A 15,752-nucleotide genomic window follows, 5' to 3' on the forward strand; every position below is an offset into this window, starting at 1 on the left:
AAATGTCCCTACCGGGTATTAATTAATCTCTGTGCAGCCAGACCTCAAAGAATAGATATCTGGGATTCATACACCACATCTAAAGAAATACCCCAAATCTGAATGAAGCTGTACACCAACTGGTGATCTGAAACTGAAAATTTGTAGGAACTGAAGCAGATGGCATCTGAAGTAGACAGCTTACTCAAGATATCCATGTCAGGCCTATATAACTTTCTTGTTTGTTTGTTTTTAATTACTCTGTTTTGTTAAATCAGATCATTCAGGCTTTTAATTGTTCTTTCCTTAGTTTTTGTGCCAGGCCAAGTATTACTCATGATGAACCTGAATTGGTGGCCTGGCCACTATCTTTATCTTTGCTGTCTTTAGATAACAAAACCAATCTGGTAAAGGGGCACGCTCAGTCAGTTAAGCGTCCAACTTCAGCTCAGGTCATGATCTTGCAGGTTGTGAGTTTGAGCCCTGCATAGGGCTCTGTTCTGACAGCTCAGAGCCTGGAGCCTGCTTCTGATTCTTTGTCTCTCTCTGTCTCTGCCCCTCCCCCACTCATGCTCTGTCTCTGTCTCTCTGTCTCTCTGTGTCTCAAAAAATAAATAAGCATTTGAAAAAGTTTTAAATAATAAAATAATAAGAAAAGAAGAAAAGAAAAGAAAAGGAAACCAATCTGGTAAAAAATGTAAGATTTTCCTTTGGTACCTTCTAGAAGACTGGTACCAAATACTATGGCTTTCCATTGTGTGCTACCCACTCATAAAGGGTTATCTCTCACTCAGGTCTGGACTCTTACACAGAATTTTTCTTTATGTTTCACAAACAGTGACAGAAATGGCAAAATTCTAGGATATCTCCCATTAAATATTTGTGACTATACTATTTTATATGATCCAAATCAACATGAACCCCCTCCCTATTTGGCATCCAGAAGACTATATCATCTCCATTAATATATCTCAACGGTGGGGCAATGAAAGCCATAATAATGCCAGAAAATGGGAAGCTAATGTGTTCTCATTCAGTGGTATTTCACTGGGAGTTAACCAAGAATCTGATGAATGGTGGAAACTTACTTTTTCCCTAGATATCTTCCAGATCTCCAGCAAAACCTTACTTATGCATGATCAGTTCGCTTGTGTCTTCAAATCTACTTTCTTCTACTTCTATAGATATTTAAGATGCTTACATAACCATTCCCATAGTGCTCATAAACCAGATTGTCAAGAACTTTATATAAATGATCATATTTCTGATCATGAGATTCCCTCTTTCATTCCAGGAATAAGAATCTGGGCAAAGAGAACCAATTAAGCCTTAGTCTTAGAATACACTGGGTATTTCTTTTTGTGCGGAAGAAACATATATTCTATACTTCTCCTTAATTGGAAAGGAGGTTGTAGGATCATTACCCTCACCCTTAATGTCAAAATTAGAAAAACTCTTCCCTCTACTACTTATATACCTACTCTGAGGTCTTTCTCCTGTCAAGCTAAAAGGACATGTTGGAACTGGGAATGTTATAATTTGGGGTGGCTGCCTACCTATAACCCTACGGTAGACAGAAAGGGTTTGGGGCATGCTTTCACCAGAGCTCTTTTTCCTTAGACTGGGAGTAGCAGACCTTGAAAAAGCAATTCACAATCTTTTCTATAGTCATGTCTACCACTTTCAATGCTTCTGTTCAAGCTTTTGAATATCAACAAACCCAAACAGACAGCCTTGAAAGTAATCCTATGAAACCACAGAGCCCTAAACCTCCTCACTGCCCCACAGGGGGAAGCTGCACCTTACTTGGAGAAGAATGCTGTTTTTATGTCAATAAGTCAGGGAAAATAACGCAAGAACTAAAAATAACAAAAGACAATATCAAGCTGTTAGCAGAAGTTGGCCAAGCTCCCAGAACCTGGGACATTTTCAATCTTTTTAACATAGGCAATTGGGGAAAATGGTTGAGAGGTGCATTTCAATCAATAGCTATCAGTGGGCTTTTGGTCCTCAGTTTAATCTTTTTTATCAAATTTCTACTATTTTGTATTAGTACAAATGCCTTCTTCCCAAATGTATATACTAATTTTTTTTTTCCTTTCAAAGGCTTTTCCTGAAACTCAACTGACCACAGAAACTAAATGGTCCACTTTAGAGGGATATAACTGAAATTCTTAATTTTCAATCATCTTGTTGCTCAAATGAGCCCAGAGAAATTCCATATCATTTCCCTCCTCCCTGAGACAAGACTCCTGAGGATGGCCTTTCTCAGCTTCATGGTAAATGACACCTGGCGGTCCTCCTCGGCTTCACAGGACATACAATGCAATCCACCTTTGACAAAAATTAACAAGCAACACCTGAATGACATAACTGATCAATGGTGCTTTCTATTAAAGATCTTGATCAAAAGGGGGAAATGTAACAGAATTTCAAACTAAAATGGAACCAGAGGATATAAAATGTAAAATCTCACACGTGTGCCCTCAGGAAAACAATATTTAGGGACTGAGAGACTGATTTCCCATAATTTCCTGATTTATAAAAGCTGATAATGTTGGAATTTTCTTAAGTTGATAGAGAGTTGGTCAGGAGTTACTTCATATCAACCTTGGGGAAGTTGGGGTTATGGTTTCCAGAGACATGAACAAGAAATGACCCAGGTCTGGTTGATCTTACAAAATAAGCTGAATTGAGCTTTATTTGTATGACTGGACTGGTTTTGTCTGCTCAGGGAATTTTCAAAGCTGGTCTCCATTTGTTTTTTATTTTAACAGATTCTAACTGAACTCTCCTCTCTTTACATTCTCTACCCATAAATATAGCCTGCCCCAAACCCTCAATAAGCTTGCCTGTAGCTTGCTACAGTTATCATGTCCCAAACTGAAATTCCTCTGCTACTCCCAAACTAATCTGACGATTTTAAGCTTGCCTTTTTTTTTTTTTTTTCGACAGAATGTAGACTAGTTTTCCATCGTGGGTACTGTGCAGCATAGGAGTGGGGAATCAAGGTACCACCAATGCCTAATTTCTCTCTCCTAAGGCGGCATTATAAATACATATTACTCTATAGATAACTTTCCCTCCCATTTCAGGTAAAGATGCGCACCCTGTAACCCTTCTTCCTACAGCCCCCAGGCTCTTTGGGGGCTTCCCAGGGGTGCCGGAACCTACAAAATGTAAGTAAGCCGTGCCACTGCAAGTCTCTATCCGCTCTAAATTCCATTTAGCAATTCCATCCCTCTAACTGTAATGGGGAGGGGGCAGGTAATCAACAAAGAGGAGTTGGCTTCAAGAACTGAGGGAAAATCTGAAGGAGGCAGTCGTTTGCAGCCACGAGGCCCTTTGAGGGGAGGGGGAAAGGAAAGGGGATACAGAAATGAGCTCCCACCTGGGCAAAGATTTACATGATTACCGGAAAAGGAGAAGTCTTTATAATCTCTCCCGAGTCCACCGAGATGTGAGAGAAGGGCCCTGCTCTGTAGGCCCAGCCCAAGCACGGATCGTGAAAGCATCTGGACTCCTGCCCCTGCTCTATAGGGTCCCTGTCCTAATGCACGCATTCCTCCCTGAAACACGGTCGGTAACCGGGCGCGGGGACTTGTGGCCGCGGGGCTGTCCTGGGGCAGAGGAGCGCAGAATCTCGGCTGGGGCGCGCACGCTGGGAGATCCCGCGCGGAGCCCTAGCGCGGCCGCGGACCTTGGGAACCTCCGCTCAAACCGCGGGCTGCAATGTGTGTGTGAATCGTTAGAAGGCGGGAGGACCGCCACATCTAGGGCCTCTGCAGTAAAGAATCGAGTCTGGCGGCCAGATATAGGGGCGGGTGGGGGCGGGAATCCATCAGCTCCACAAAGTAACAAAGCCCTTTTATCGTAAATCAAGTTCAACCTCGCGCTGTGGAAGGTCCTCTTCTTTTGGTGGAGCTCCCGCGGAGGCGACCCGCTGTCCTGGACCGGATAGTAGCGGAAGCGAGGAGACTCTCACCCGGGAGGAGGACCGGGGTGAGAGCGCGGTGGAGATCCGGCCTTTCGCTCCACCCTCCCGGCTGGGCAGCCGCCTTGGGAACGCTTTTCTCGGGCTTCCGTCCGCCGAGGCGGCGGTTCGCGGAGCAGTCTGGACAGCGCGAGCGAAGGAAGTAAAAAGTGCCATTTAGAGCTATTCCACTGGCGACCTCGCTGCGGCCGCGGCGCAAGGGCTTCGAAGCAACAGACCTGAGGCCCCACTCCTCCCCAATCGGCTTCCACTAAGAACTTATTAAATAGGGACGGTTTAGAGTTGATCTGTCACTGAGCACTACTTACCCCGAGATCTTTGGGTTTTTGAATTACTTTATTGATCTGAAGATTTTCTTCTTTGGAATGTGACCCTGTTTGGACTTAGAGCTAATCAGGAAACGCTGCCAGGAGGGCTCTTTGTAATCACCTCGCGGACCTCCCCCGCTGGTGCCGTCGACCCTTCCCCGGCGCGCCCCTTGCGGTCGCCTAGGCTTTGCAGGGAACCCATCAGCCCCCGGCTCTCCGCTCCACCGCGCGCCCTGGGAGCTGTCTGTGGTGCTAGGAGAGAGAACTCAGGAAAGGGAGGCCCGGGGGAAGAGACCAGGAGACAGAGAGGAAAGAAACTGAGAATGCAGTTTCTTGTTGGCCAAGACGGTCCGCCCCGTAACATTCGGACTGATAGAGACCTTCAAATTTCAGCCGGAAGGAGGGGAGGAACAAAGTCCCTTCTGGGTCACCGCACCGCCCTGAGGCAGCTGACCTGCTTTTCCAATGCAAGGGCCAGTGACACCTCCCTTTCTCTGAAAGCGCACACCCTCAACTCTACACACGAACCCCCCACTCGGCCCTGGGGGTGTTCAGCCTGCCAGAAGTAAGAAGGAAGGGGCACTGGGCCCTGGCCATGCTCCAGGGAAACAATCAAGTGGTAGAGAGGAAGGCTGGAACTAGCCAAGAAAGTAGGACAAGACAAAGACCTAGTGGGAAACTCAAGGAGCCCAGAAGCACTTTCCAGGGTCCATGAGGTAAACCCTGGGAAAGCCCCTACTTATCCCTCTGCCCGCACCTCTCTAGCCAACAGCCAAGGCAACAGCCAGCTTTCCCTCCCTAAGGATTCCGAGCTACTGAGGAAACATCAATCCCCTTGGAGGCTCCACCCTGCCCTTGCCCATTCCCACCAGCGGAGAAAAGTCAATCTCTTTCCAAGCCTGTTGACTTCAAGCCGTGCCTGGCTCTTTAGAAAACTAAGCAGCTCTCTTCCAGTGTATTTTTGTAACCACATGGCTTAACAGGAACTAAAGTTTCCCTAGCCCTGGGGAGAGCTTTTCCAAATATTTTTAGAAAGTTAAAAAATGTAACAAAACAAACTACTCACAAGCTGCAGTTTAAAGCGGGGAGGTGGGATTCAGCAGACTCCTGGGGAAGGGCTGCCTAGGTAGGAGTCAGAAGGCAGGGAGAAAGGAGGAGGGAAGTCTTGGTTTGAGGGTAAGTGGGTTTTATTTGCAACAGAGGAAATCCGCTGTCTAATTTGCCATGTGTGGGCTTTCATTTTAAGGGGTGGAGCAAAAATAAACTGATACAAGGTGTAGGTATATTTGCTGGAGGCTAGAGACAGGCTGCAATCGTTACTTTACAACTCACTGAAAATTGCTGGCTTGGACTAAACTGGCTGGCTGCTGGCCCGGGAGATAACTTTTTACTTCACCTGACTACAGATTTCTGCTAGGTTTGCTGTGGTCCCAGAGCGGATATTGGAGTGGGCAAATCTAAGGGGGTCATTGTGGGTGTGTAAACATCTCTCTGAAACAAGTTCTTTTTCCTGGGTTTCTGGAGGAAGCAAAGATTGCCACTGCAATTCCCTGATTTACCAGTCCCCACCTTAATCAAAGCGCAATCCAAATAAAATCCAACCGTGGAGTGCCCTTCAGACACCAAGTGAAGCTAAGGAAAAAGAAAAGGAGCACAGCTCCCAGGGACAGCTGTCCTCTGGGTTTCCATAACTGACTCCAGATCTCCCATGAGAAAAGACCTTTGCCTGTTATCTTTGTTCCTGCTTTTCAGAAAACCTAGGGTTGCACTCCTCATTTCTTAGCCAATCCCCATCTTTGTTGGACAAGCACAGAGGAACAGAGGACCCCTTTTGAGGAAAAGGATGGGTTTGCATTTGACTTTTAAGCCATAGTTTGGGGACATTTAGATAGAAGGGCACCTGATTAAGTGCCCTTGGCAGTGCTGCAGCAGAAAGAAAAGAATGAAAAGAAGAAATCCAGCACTCAGTTTTCTTCCTGAAACAACACCCATCCCTAATATCCAGTTTGCCAACTTTTATGCGACAGGAAATAACTAAAACAAATTTAGAGGGGAACTGACACTTTTAGCTCCCCAGTTTAGGGGATTGAAGAAAACATGACTCTGATGAAAAGCAAATTTAGGAGGACTCTGGGGGATCCAGAGTAATGGCTAACAGCAGTGGAATATAAGGCTAATTAAGAAAACTTGGTCTGTATAGACATAGCGCTTCCCCCTGCATTGTCCACCTATGGAGTCCAAGTTCAGCCTTGAGAGCGAAGGGGCAACAGGCAGGCTCCTCCGCAGAGTGGCTGGTGAACTGCGGGCTGACTGCTGGTAGCAGATGGGTGCTGTGGCATTGCTTGTATTTGTAAGTTTGTTTATGTGTTTTTCCCAACTGGACCTGAGGTCATTCTTCATAGGGAATGTGTGATGTGTGAACTCCAGTGACTTCCAGGTCCCTCTTGTGCCCGAAGCTGACTGGCCCCGGGGCCAGTGCAGACAAAAGCTGTAGTACACCCCCCCCCCAGACGTGGAGAGTGCCCTTTTAGGCCCAGGCAGACTATTTTTGAGGCATTTAAACTTGACTATAAAACCCACCAGCAGCTAAGATGGAACAAGGAGAGTCTGCTAGAGTGCCCAGGCACTGGGCATTCCCCACTGGACACAGTGGTGCCCAGTTTCCAGCCCAACCCAGCTATCTTGAGTGTGCCCCCAGCTCAGCAGGAAGAAAATGAGAAGGGCCAGTCCAGACCCTTTTGTTAGAATCAAACAAGACCAAGACCACTTTTGAAGCAAATTGATGAGCTAGATAGAAATCTGCAAACCACTCCCTAATTAGCCAAAGACTGATCAAGGCGCCTGAGGCAATTTCCTCCTGGATTTCACCCCTTTCTTCCCTTCTTCCTTCCCACCCCTCCCCAATCCACACTCCCATAGCACTCCACTTTTTAAAAAATGTTTTTAACTCTACTAAGGTTCAACATCAGAGAAAGTTGGAGGATGGGTCTGGATGTGTTCTGGCTGTGTGTCCCTTTGACACGGGACCAGGGCAGGAGTGAAGCTAGAGATATGAGAATACCCACCTGGGGGATCTAACTCTGGCTCTCAGGAAATGCCCTTGGGGCTGCAGAAGGTGGGAGCAGCCCTAGAACTGAACCCCTGTTTTGTTGTTCCCTTAGTCTTGAGTGCTGAGCCTGGGGGGAGCCAGTCTGGTGGGGTGCACCTGCAGCCCTCGCAGAGATGCTACAAGTATTTACACATCCGTTCACACACGCTCCCAGAGACCTCCATCCTCTGGGCAGGGCCCCTCATTTTGTGGTCCCAACCCATCCATGGGTGCGGATAAAAAGCTTGGCAAGCCTGTCGTGGTCAGACTTGGATTCCTGCTCCAAGGCATCCCGGCACAACAAACTCACTAGGACAAGAGGCTCGGCGCGCGGCGCGGAGGTGGGGGCTGGATGCCCGCTGGGGAACGAGAACGCAAGGATCAAAGCCGCAACGAGGGTTTGTTAGCCGGGCCTCTCGAGTCCCCCGGGCGTCCTAATTGCGCGCCCTGCAGCCGCCCGCTCGCAGGCTGTCCCGCCGCGTGGGCGCCGGGCTGCGGGCTGCAGAACAGCTGCGAGGCCCGAGGAGCGTCCACCCGCCCGCTGCCCAGCGCTGGGGACCCTCATTGCCCCGGGAAGAGCCTAGGAGAAGGAGGAGGAGGGGCCGACAGACCGCGGCTGCCCGGCAGTCTGGGAGCGGGGGAAGTTGGCCGCCCCACTCAGCCAGCACCAGCGGCCTACAAGCGGAGACTTTTCCTCCTCCGCCTCCCGGGCTGCTCTGAAATCATCCTCTTAAAAAGAAAGGAATTCACACATCAAATAACGGCTCGGAAGAGACCAGCGTGAAAACTGGAGCTGCTTTTATATAACTCAACCCAAAGTCGTTACAGATTTTGTAAATTCCTAATACGATGGGAGGGATTTTTTCCCCCTAAACCAAGTCAGGCATTTCATCATAGTACGTTCTGCTTTAGTAAAATCAGCTCCCTTGAATTTCATCGCTTGTTAAAAAAAGATAAACTTTATTTTTGTAATTTTCAATCACAAAAAAATCTATATTTTTGTCTAAGCATTTATTTTACTGAATCAAAAAGACATGAAAAGAAAAATCATGTTTTACTAACGTATATAAGTGACTCTTTTTTGGACAACATATAATAAATATGATATATCACTTATCACTCAGTCTTTCAAATGTACATTTTTTTTTCATATTATGGAGCATGCCACTTTTCCAAAAGAAAAAAGGTCATGAGAAATCAGTGCAAAGTTCTCAGTTACCCTCCTCTTTTCTCTGGGGCAGATGGAACGTCCACAGCAACGCCCTGTGCCTCGGAATCTGAGGCTGGCTGTCCATCTACAATTCTCTCTGCCCCTACGGCTTCCTCTCCGTGCCCTTCCTTCTTCCCTCCTTTCCCCTCCCCCCTCCCTCCCTCCTGCTTGTCCGTAAAGTCATTTTTAAAAAGAACTTGAGGTTTTGTTTTTGTTGATGTTTTCACTTACTGGTCGCACTTTCTGTGGGGGCAGCATTTTCGCCAGTCACACTGCTGTGGGGAGCTTTCCAGCCCTGTTTCTGGGGGTGGGGAGATGGAGAGTGGAGGGCTGGCTCCTCTTTGGGGCCCCCCCCTCCCATTGGTGTGCGGCTTCTTCTCTCACTTCCCTGCTTCCCGGGGTCGCTATCGAGAGAGGCCTCGCGGCCTTGAGCGGGGAGAGGAGGGGCAGCTGTCCGGTCGGGGAGGGGATGGGGAAGGGACCGCGGCGCTGTCAGTCGCTCGTTCTTCACCGGGGGTGCGGGGTGCCTGGGATGGGGTTGGACAAGGGATTGAGGGCCGGCTGTCCCCCAGGCCCCAGGCCGTGGATGAGCACGCGGGGCACCAGGGGCCGCTGCAGCTGGGGGTGGGGCGCGGGAGGAGTCCGGTACATGCTGCTGTACATGGCTGCGGCGGCCGCGGCGGCCGTGGTGCTGTCCATGCTGCCCAGCAGGCTTGGGTGGTAGAAATAAGGCGACGGAAACATCCTCTGCAGGGCCGAGTAGTTTCCCGCCTCGGCCAGCAGCTCCAGGCCCACCGCGGTCTGCCGCTTCCACTTGGTCCTGAAAAAAAGCAGGCGTGCAGGCACCCCGCCGCTGTGGGCTCCGTCCAGGCACCAAGGCCCCTTCTCTCATCCTCTCCTGCCTTCTCTTTCTCGGGGGACAGGAAAACCGAGAGCTCTGAGAACCAGGAATGAACCGCACCTCCTAGCCCCCTCCCCCACGATCTTGCTCACAGAGTAACCCAAATTCAAGTCAACTTTGTAAATTACACCCTTAATATCTGAGACACTCAGAAATGAAATTCTACCAGCTTTGCTGCCTTTACCTGACCCTCTACTCTGCTGTTGCCCCCTTTATAATTAGGCTACTTCCTGAAACTTTCCTGAAGGCCAACTGGGACCACTCTTTCTATAGGCGGGTCTTCTCCTCCTCCTCTAATTTCTTTCCCCAAGTGCCCCCCCCCAACAATCCCAGAGTGTCCACTCTCTGCCCCTCCCCCCTTCCTCCAGGCCTAGTGAGTAGAAACCATAAACAAAGGGACACAGAGACTCCTGAGCCCCTCTCAGTCCCCCAGCGCTGTGGAGATACATCTCTCTCCCCATTCTGATAGGACCTTACAGCGGGTGGGGCGGGAGGCTTGGGGCAAGGGAGGCAGCAAGGTTTCAAAATGGAATTGGTTTGAGGGAGGACTCTCCCAAGGTGACAGTACCTTGGGGCCATTTCAGGAGGGGAAAAATGCATTTCAAGATATTCTCTCCTCTGGGAGAGAGTAACAATTAAAACCTGTGATCAGCTCTTCTCAGTCTCTTCCCTCCCCCACCATACCCCGCTAGGAAGAAGAGGCGATCAGGCCTTTGCTCAAATGCCCCACGAAAGAACTCAGGGCTGCTGGGCCATCCGTACCCGGCAGCTTCAGCCAAATTAATAAACATGTCGCCCATTTTAAATTGGCTACAAATGACACTAATGTTTTCCGACAGAATTAGGGTGGCTGAAACCGTATGTAATGAGACAGAAAATTATGGTAAAGATGACAACTGGATGGGCATTTCCAACCACACTTATGGACGATTAGAAGACAAATGAGAGAAGAGGAGAAGACCAAAAAAAAAAAAAAAATCGAGACAAGGGAGACAACTGCCAGGCTTGGAAACACAGCATAACTTCAGCCTCAGATTGCCTGGGCTCGCACTACACTTCAAGGGCCCGCAAGCCCTTTCCTGATTTCCTTTCAACAGAGGCAGTGATTCCTGGCAGGCTCTGAGGTGACAAATACAGGGGACAGACCCTCGGTCTGGATGCCTGGCCGGCTGCCTCATAAGCCGAGGCAAGGACATTTAAGCTGAGACCAGTGGGGCAGTTCCTTCCGGACCGAAATAGCCAGGCTGTGTGGCCAGCTGTAGACATTCGGAACCAGCCTGGGGCAGGCCCAAAGGGTGCACAGCACGGGCTCTACAGGCCTGAGTGTCAGCTGCACAGATGTCTCAATTTGAGAAGGTGTGGCTTGATCGATTTGGGGGGGGGGGTGGATTCCAGCCACTGGGGTTTGAGAGGGAAAGCAGCATACGTTAAGACACTCAGCAATGCAAAATGCTCCAAACTCCAGCTGCCTATCGGTCCCTCTCACCTTGGGGATGTGGCTAATCCCTGTTCCAGCCTGGAAGCCCACCCCCCCCCAACCCCCAGGGCCCACTCTGGGGCCTCTATCTGAGTTCCTGGGGTCTCCCAGGGCCAGGAGGGGAGAAGATTGGCACGATGGTCATGACCTAGATGGCCAGATGCCTTTGCTCCCTGCCACAGCCTCCCTTACCTGCGGTTCTGGTACCAGGTCTTGACTTGGGTGTCTGTGAGGTTGAGTGCAGCTGCCAGGTCCATGCGGTCCTGCACACTCAGGTACTTCTGCCGCTCAAAGCTACGCTCCAGTTGATTGAGTTGATGGTCAGAGAAAGCTGTCCTGGCTTTTCGAGGCTTTTTGGCTCTCACAGGGGGACTCTCCCGGCTACTTGTAATCTCCCGGTCTCCTTCCTCCTTTGTTCCTATGGTAGAAACCCACAGCCGTAAGGTACTGTGGAATAGGAAAGGGGAAATGCCCTCCTGGCACACACTTCCACATCCCCAACTCAGCTGCTAGTCTCAGGGGACTATACTCTGCCACCCTCATCACACACATACTTGGACCCTAGCCAGTATGAAGAAAGAAGACCAAGGCCAAGGAGTTTGGAACTTTGTGCGGCGCTCCAAAAAGGGTTCTAAAAGGTTGTCTGATCTTCCCATCTTTGGAAGTTAAAAAGAAAAAACAATATTTTACAATATAGTAGGGTCCTTTCGTTATTGTTTCCTTCACTGGGGGGGGGGGGCGCTGTCCCATTCCTTAACCGTTTTCACTATGACCTTATTTTTGCCTGATTTGGAAGTTTTCAAAAGATCTTTCCACTCTGTTTTGTTTTGTTTTGAGGAAGGGACACCTTTTTCATTTCACTTTTTCTGTTTATTGAAAGTTACAGGCACTTGTTTTCCTTTTTCAGATGCACTTGGCAAATGTTGGAATCAAGTTCTCTGCAGTTGCTTGCATTGAGTCTTGTAAAGCTTCAGAGAGAATATGTCACCCAGACACCAAGCAGAGCTCAAAATCACTGAGCCCATCCAGGTGACAGCCCAGAGATTTCCGGATTCTATTTGTCAACTTTGGTTTTTTACTGAAATGCTGGGAAATCGATATGTCAGCCCCTCTCTGTTTGTACCCGTTTTTGCTGCGCTCCTTGATCTTCCCTGCAGGAAGAACAATAATCTCTCTAATTGACCCACTGGGGAGGTTGGTGCACAAAAAATCGCCAGACCAGACTGTACATCTGTTTTGGGCACTATTATGCTAATGTGATAATAGTAAACCGAGGAGCCAGTATCCTACCTTCCAGATAGTCAGCACACATCTTTCCCAGAGATGGCAAAGGTTAATAATAATAATAATAAACTTATTAGTAAGGGAAAAAAATAACTCTCCTGGCACATTAAAACTCTTTTGTCATGCAAAGACCAGAACACTTCCTTATAAAATTGTATGAGTAGAAAATGGAAAAAGGGAGTTGAAGGACTGTTTCAATTGCCATCTTCTGATTTTACAAAAATAAATAAATCCAAATTCCATCCAATTTTATTTTCATAAGCGCCATTTCCCAATCACTTGCAGGGAGACGAAAATCTTACTAAAATACAAAGACTCAGTTGGGGCCATGGAGTCAGAAGGGTATTTTAAAAACTGAAAAACTATAAATTTTTACCATATCGGCTTCCCTATATCAATCACAATCTAATTTTAAAAAGTTGCTTTGTTACTCAACTGGGAAAATTTTCCCTCATTAAATCTGATGATTGCTGTGACGGTGTTTAGAAAATATGGTGTGCTGGGAGGGGGGAAAGAACGAAATAATTTACATTAAAGAATAAACTCTTTCTGCACACACCCCTAAACACCACGCTAGCTAAGCGCGTTCCTCTCTCCCACCTCCCCCCATTCCCACCCCCAAGGTCTCAGCTAGAAAAATCTCAAGTACTTCCCTTTTATCAACGAAAGTATGCCCGTCAGATCCCCTCCGCCTCCGCCCTATTCTTAATACATTGAAATTAAGTAAAACAAAGAAAGGAGTGGGACTGCGGGGAGATTGAGAAGTGGCAATGTAACAATAAACCGAACTTCGGACGAGTCCTCCCGTCGCGCGCCCAGGCCTCCCTCCCGCTAGCAGTTTTTGACCCGGGCGCGATCGCCCCAGAAGCTCCCGGAGTAACCCCGCATCGGAGACTCGCGGGGGTCCGAAGGGGAGACCGAGAACCAGAGGACCAGAAGCTACACGGCTCAGCCAGCCAGCCGAGGCGGCGCGACTCACCGTGGCATTTGATGTCGCTCTGGGAATCTTCCCGCTTGTCGAGTTTGGTTTTGCTGTCCTCCTGCTCCAGCTTTGGCCTGAAGCTCTCGTGCGCCGCATTGCTCTCCTGCTTCGGGGTGTGGTGGGGAGAGGAGACGCTGGTGCTGTAGGGCGCACACGCCGCCAGAGGTTTGCTGTCGCCCAAGATGTCCTTGATTAAAAAAGAAGAGGTGGAAGTCCTGGGGGCCGAGGCGGCCGGGCCCAGCTGCTGGGCCGGTGGCTGCTGCTGCGGCGGCGGCGGCGGCTGCTGTTGGGGTGAAGGCTGCAAACTTTGCGTGGGGGCCGCGGCTGGCGGCGGCGGCTGCTGGCTGTGGTGGAGGTGGTGGTGATGCTGGGGCCCTTCTGCTACCAGATGCGGCTCCGGGGGCTCCATGGTGACGGAGATGGGAGAAGAAGGCGCCGTCCCTACAGTATCAATCTCCGAACAGGGGGACGGAGTGGCCTGACTCCTAAAATCCGCGGTCCTGGCCTCGCCGAGCGGGCGGAAATCTCCATTCATCATGCCGGGGCTGCCCGAACTGGCACTGGACAAAATCGTGTCTATTCCAAAACTCGACCCGCTGGCCCCTTCCATTGTTGTCATTTCTACATGAGGTCCGCGCCACTTCGCCGCTCAGCAGCCGCCGCGACCGAGCAAAGGAAGCTATCGATCGTAAAACAAAATAAACACTAAACAATGTTGTCGCCGCTTTGAAAAAACAAAAAAGTGGGGCGGAGGAGGGAAGGAAGGATAATCGGGAGGTGGCAATCGGTGAACACTTTGGACACTTTTTGTTTTCCTTATTCATAAAGTAAGGGTGAGGAGAAGGGGAGAAGGGAAGACAGGGGGAAAGTTACAAAAATTGTTGAGGAAGAACGGAGCCTGCGCTCCAGGGACCACCGCGCACGTGCGGGAGGCGGTGGCGGCGCGGGGACCCAGACGAAGACGCAGGCGGCAGGAGGTGACCCCGACGCCGCCGCCGCTGCCGCCGCCGCCTGGGTCTGCCCACAGCCTGGCACCAGGCGGCAGCGGCGGCGGCGGACCTGGCAGGTGCAGCGCCCTCGAAGCCCCGGCGGTCGCGCGCGCCCTCGGAGCTCCCGGGCAGCTCCCCGAGGTGGCTGCCGCGGGCGACTCGGCCTCTCTGGAGCCGAGTTTCTGAACTTTCTCAGAAAGTTGTGGAGAAGACACCGCCGCAGTGGTCGCGGCCACGCAGGACGCAGAGGAAGAGAAGGAAAAGAAGGAGAAGGAGCAGGCGCAGGCGGAGGCGGCGGCGGAGACGCGGCGCCGAGCGACTCCGGCCGCTGCCGGGCGCGTTCGCTTGTAATCCGGCTGCGAGCGGGCGGCGCCGACCCCCTCACGTGACGTCACGGCCACTGCCGCCGCTCTCCGCGCTGCGCGGGGCCCGCGCCCCCGCCACCGAGGCCGCGCGCCGGGCCCCGCGCTCCCATTGGCCGCGCCCGCGCGAGCAAGCGACGCCGACGTACTGGGAGCCAATGGACGCGCGACTCTCGAGCCCGTCAGCGAGCGCGGCTCGGGCCCCGCTGCTCTTTTGAGAACCTGCTCAACCCTTTGCCTGCAGCCCAAAGCCCAACACCTAGTCCTGCGGTGGTGCCGGTGTCCACAATCACGTGGGCGGGCAAAGGCAGAGAGGAGAGGAGAGCCGGGGTAGACTAGAGAGGGGAGCCAAGGGGGTAAAATTAGAAACAAACAAACAAAAAAAATTCCACCAAGAGAGTAGCAACGATGTGTCCGTTTTCTAACGAAGTCCGGGGAGGGAGGAGAGAAAGGACCGTGAGGGAAAAGGAACCCGGCTGGCTTACCTTTGGGCTCCAGCGCGTCCGCCCTCGCAGCATCCCCAGACACGCGCTTAAATAGTCCGAGGGCACTGAGAGCAGAGGAAGGGGATCCCTGAAGGAATCCACGGGAAAGTGTGTAACTCCAGCAGCCGGACCGCTGGGTGGGCCGGTGGACTCGGACCTCCGATTTGGCCCCCAAAGAGACCAGGAGCCCGGGCTGTGGCCCTGCTGGGCGGCCGGCCTCCGAGGGGGGTTGAACGCATCCACCCGGCACTCTCGGGAGGCGTGGGGTGGGGAAGGGGCCTGCTGCTCAAAACCGCGGACCCAAGTGTGGTCACCAGTCAGGGCCCGTGCTGCAAAAAAAATGCCTGGCCAGACACTTTCTCCTGAGCGGGGTAAATAATGCCCCGAGGCGTTCTCTAGCGGCGAGGGCGGCGATGGTTCACCGCAGTGTCAGTCTGGCGCGGGGCTCAGGAACCCAGGTGGCGGGTCCGCAGCGCGCACTCCGCCTCGCCACCAGCCAGTTCTCTCCTCTCTCACTCTCTCTCCCTCCCTCCTTCCGCCCCCCCACCTATCCGTCCGCTCATTTGGAAAGGAAACAGTCACTGCGGATCCACTTGGGACCTGGAGCGTGGCTTGACTGTGACGCCTCGTCGGAGGGTATCAACTTACATTATTTTCTCTAGGACGTCTCCAACCTGTCTCTTGTTGAATGTC

At 51.0% G+C, this 15,752-nt stretch overlaps 1 protein-coding gene across 2 annotated transcripts; it reads right to left on the reverse strand.

Annotated features, from left to right (window-relative positions):
- Positions 1-8,150: 8,150 nt before the first annotated feature.
- BARHL2 (BarH like homeobox 2) lies at positions 8,151-15,216 on the reverse strand. 2 transcript variants are annotated; one of them, XM_040470920.1, is made up of 4 exons: positions 15,060-15,216; positions 13,221-13,902; positions 11,150-11,375; positions 8,151-9,399 (listed from the first exon to the last, which is right to left on the reverse strand). In XM_040470920.1, exons 2-4 carry the CDS (start codon positions 13,840-13,842, stop codon positions 9,087-9,089), a joined length of 1,161 nt encoding a protein of 386 aa, XP_040326854.1. In that variant the 5' UTR covers positions 13,843-13,902; positions 15,060-15,216; the 3' UTR covers positions 8,151-9,086. The 2 variants fall into 2 exon arrangements, with proteins under 2 accessions (XP_040326854.1, XP_040326852.1); XM_040470918.1 differs by lacking the exon at positions 15,060-15,216 and having other exon boundaries at positions 13,221-14,531.
- Positions 15,217-15,752: the final 536 nt, after the last annotated feature.

The sequence above is a fragment of the Herpailurus yagouaroundi genome, unplaced genomic scaffold (assembly GCF_014898765.1).
Source record: "Herpailurus yagouaroundi ecotype Mexico unplaced genomic scaffold, PumYag 77, whole genome shotgun sequence".
NCBI classification, from domain to species: domain Eukaryota; kingdom Metazoa; phylum Chordata; class Mammalia; order Carnivora; family Felidae; genus Herpailurus; species Herpailurus yagouaroundi.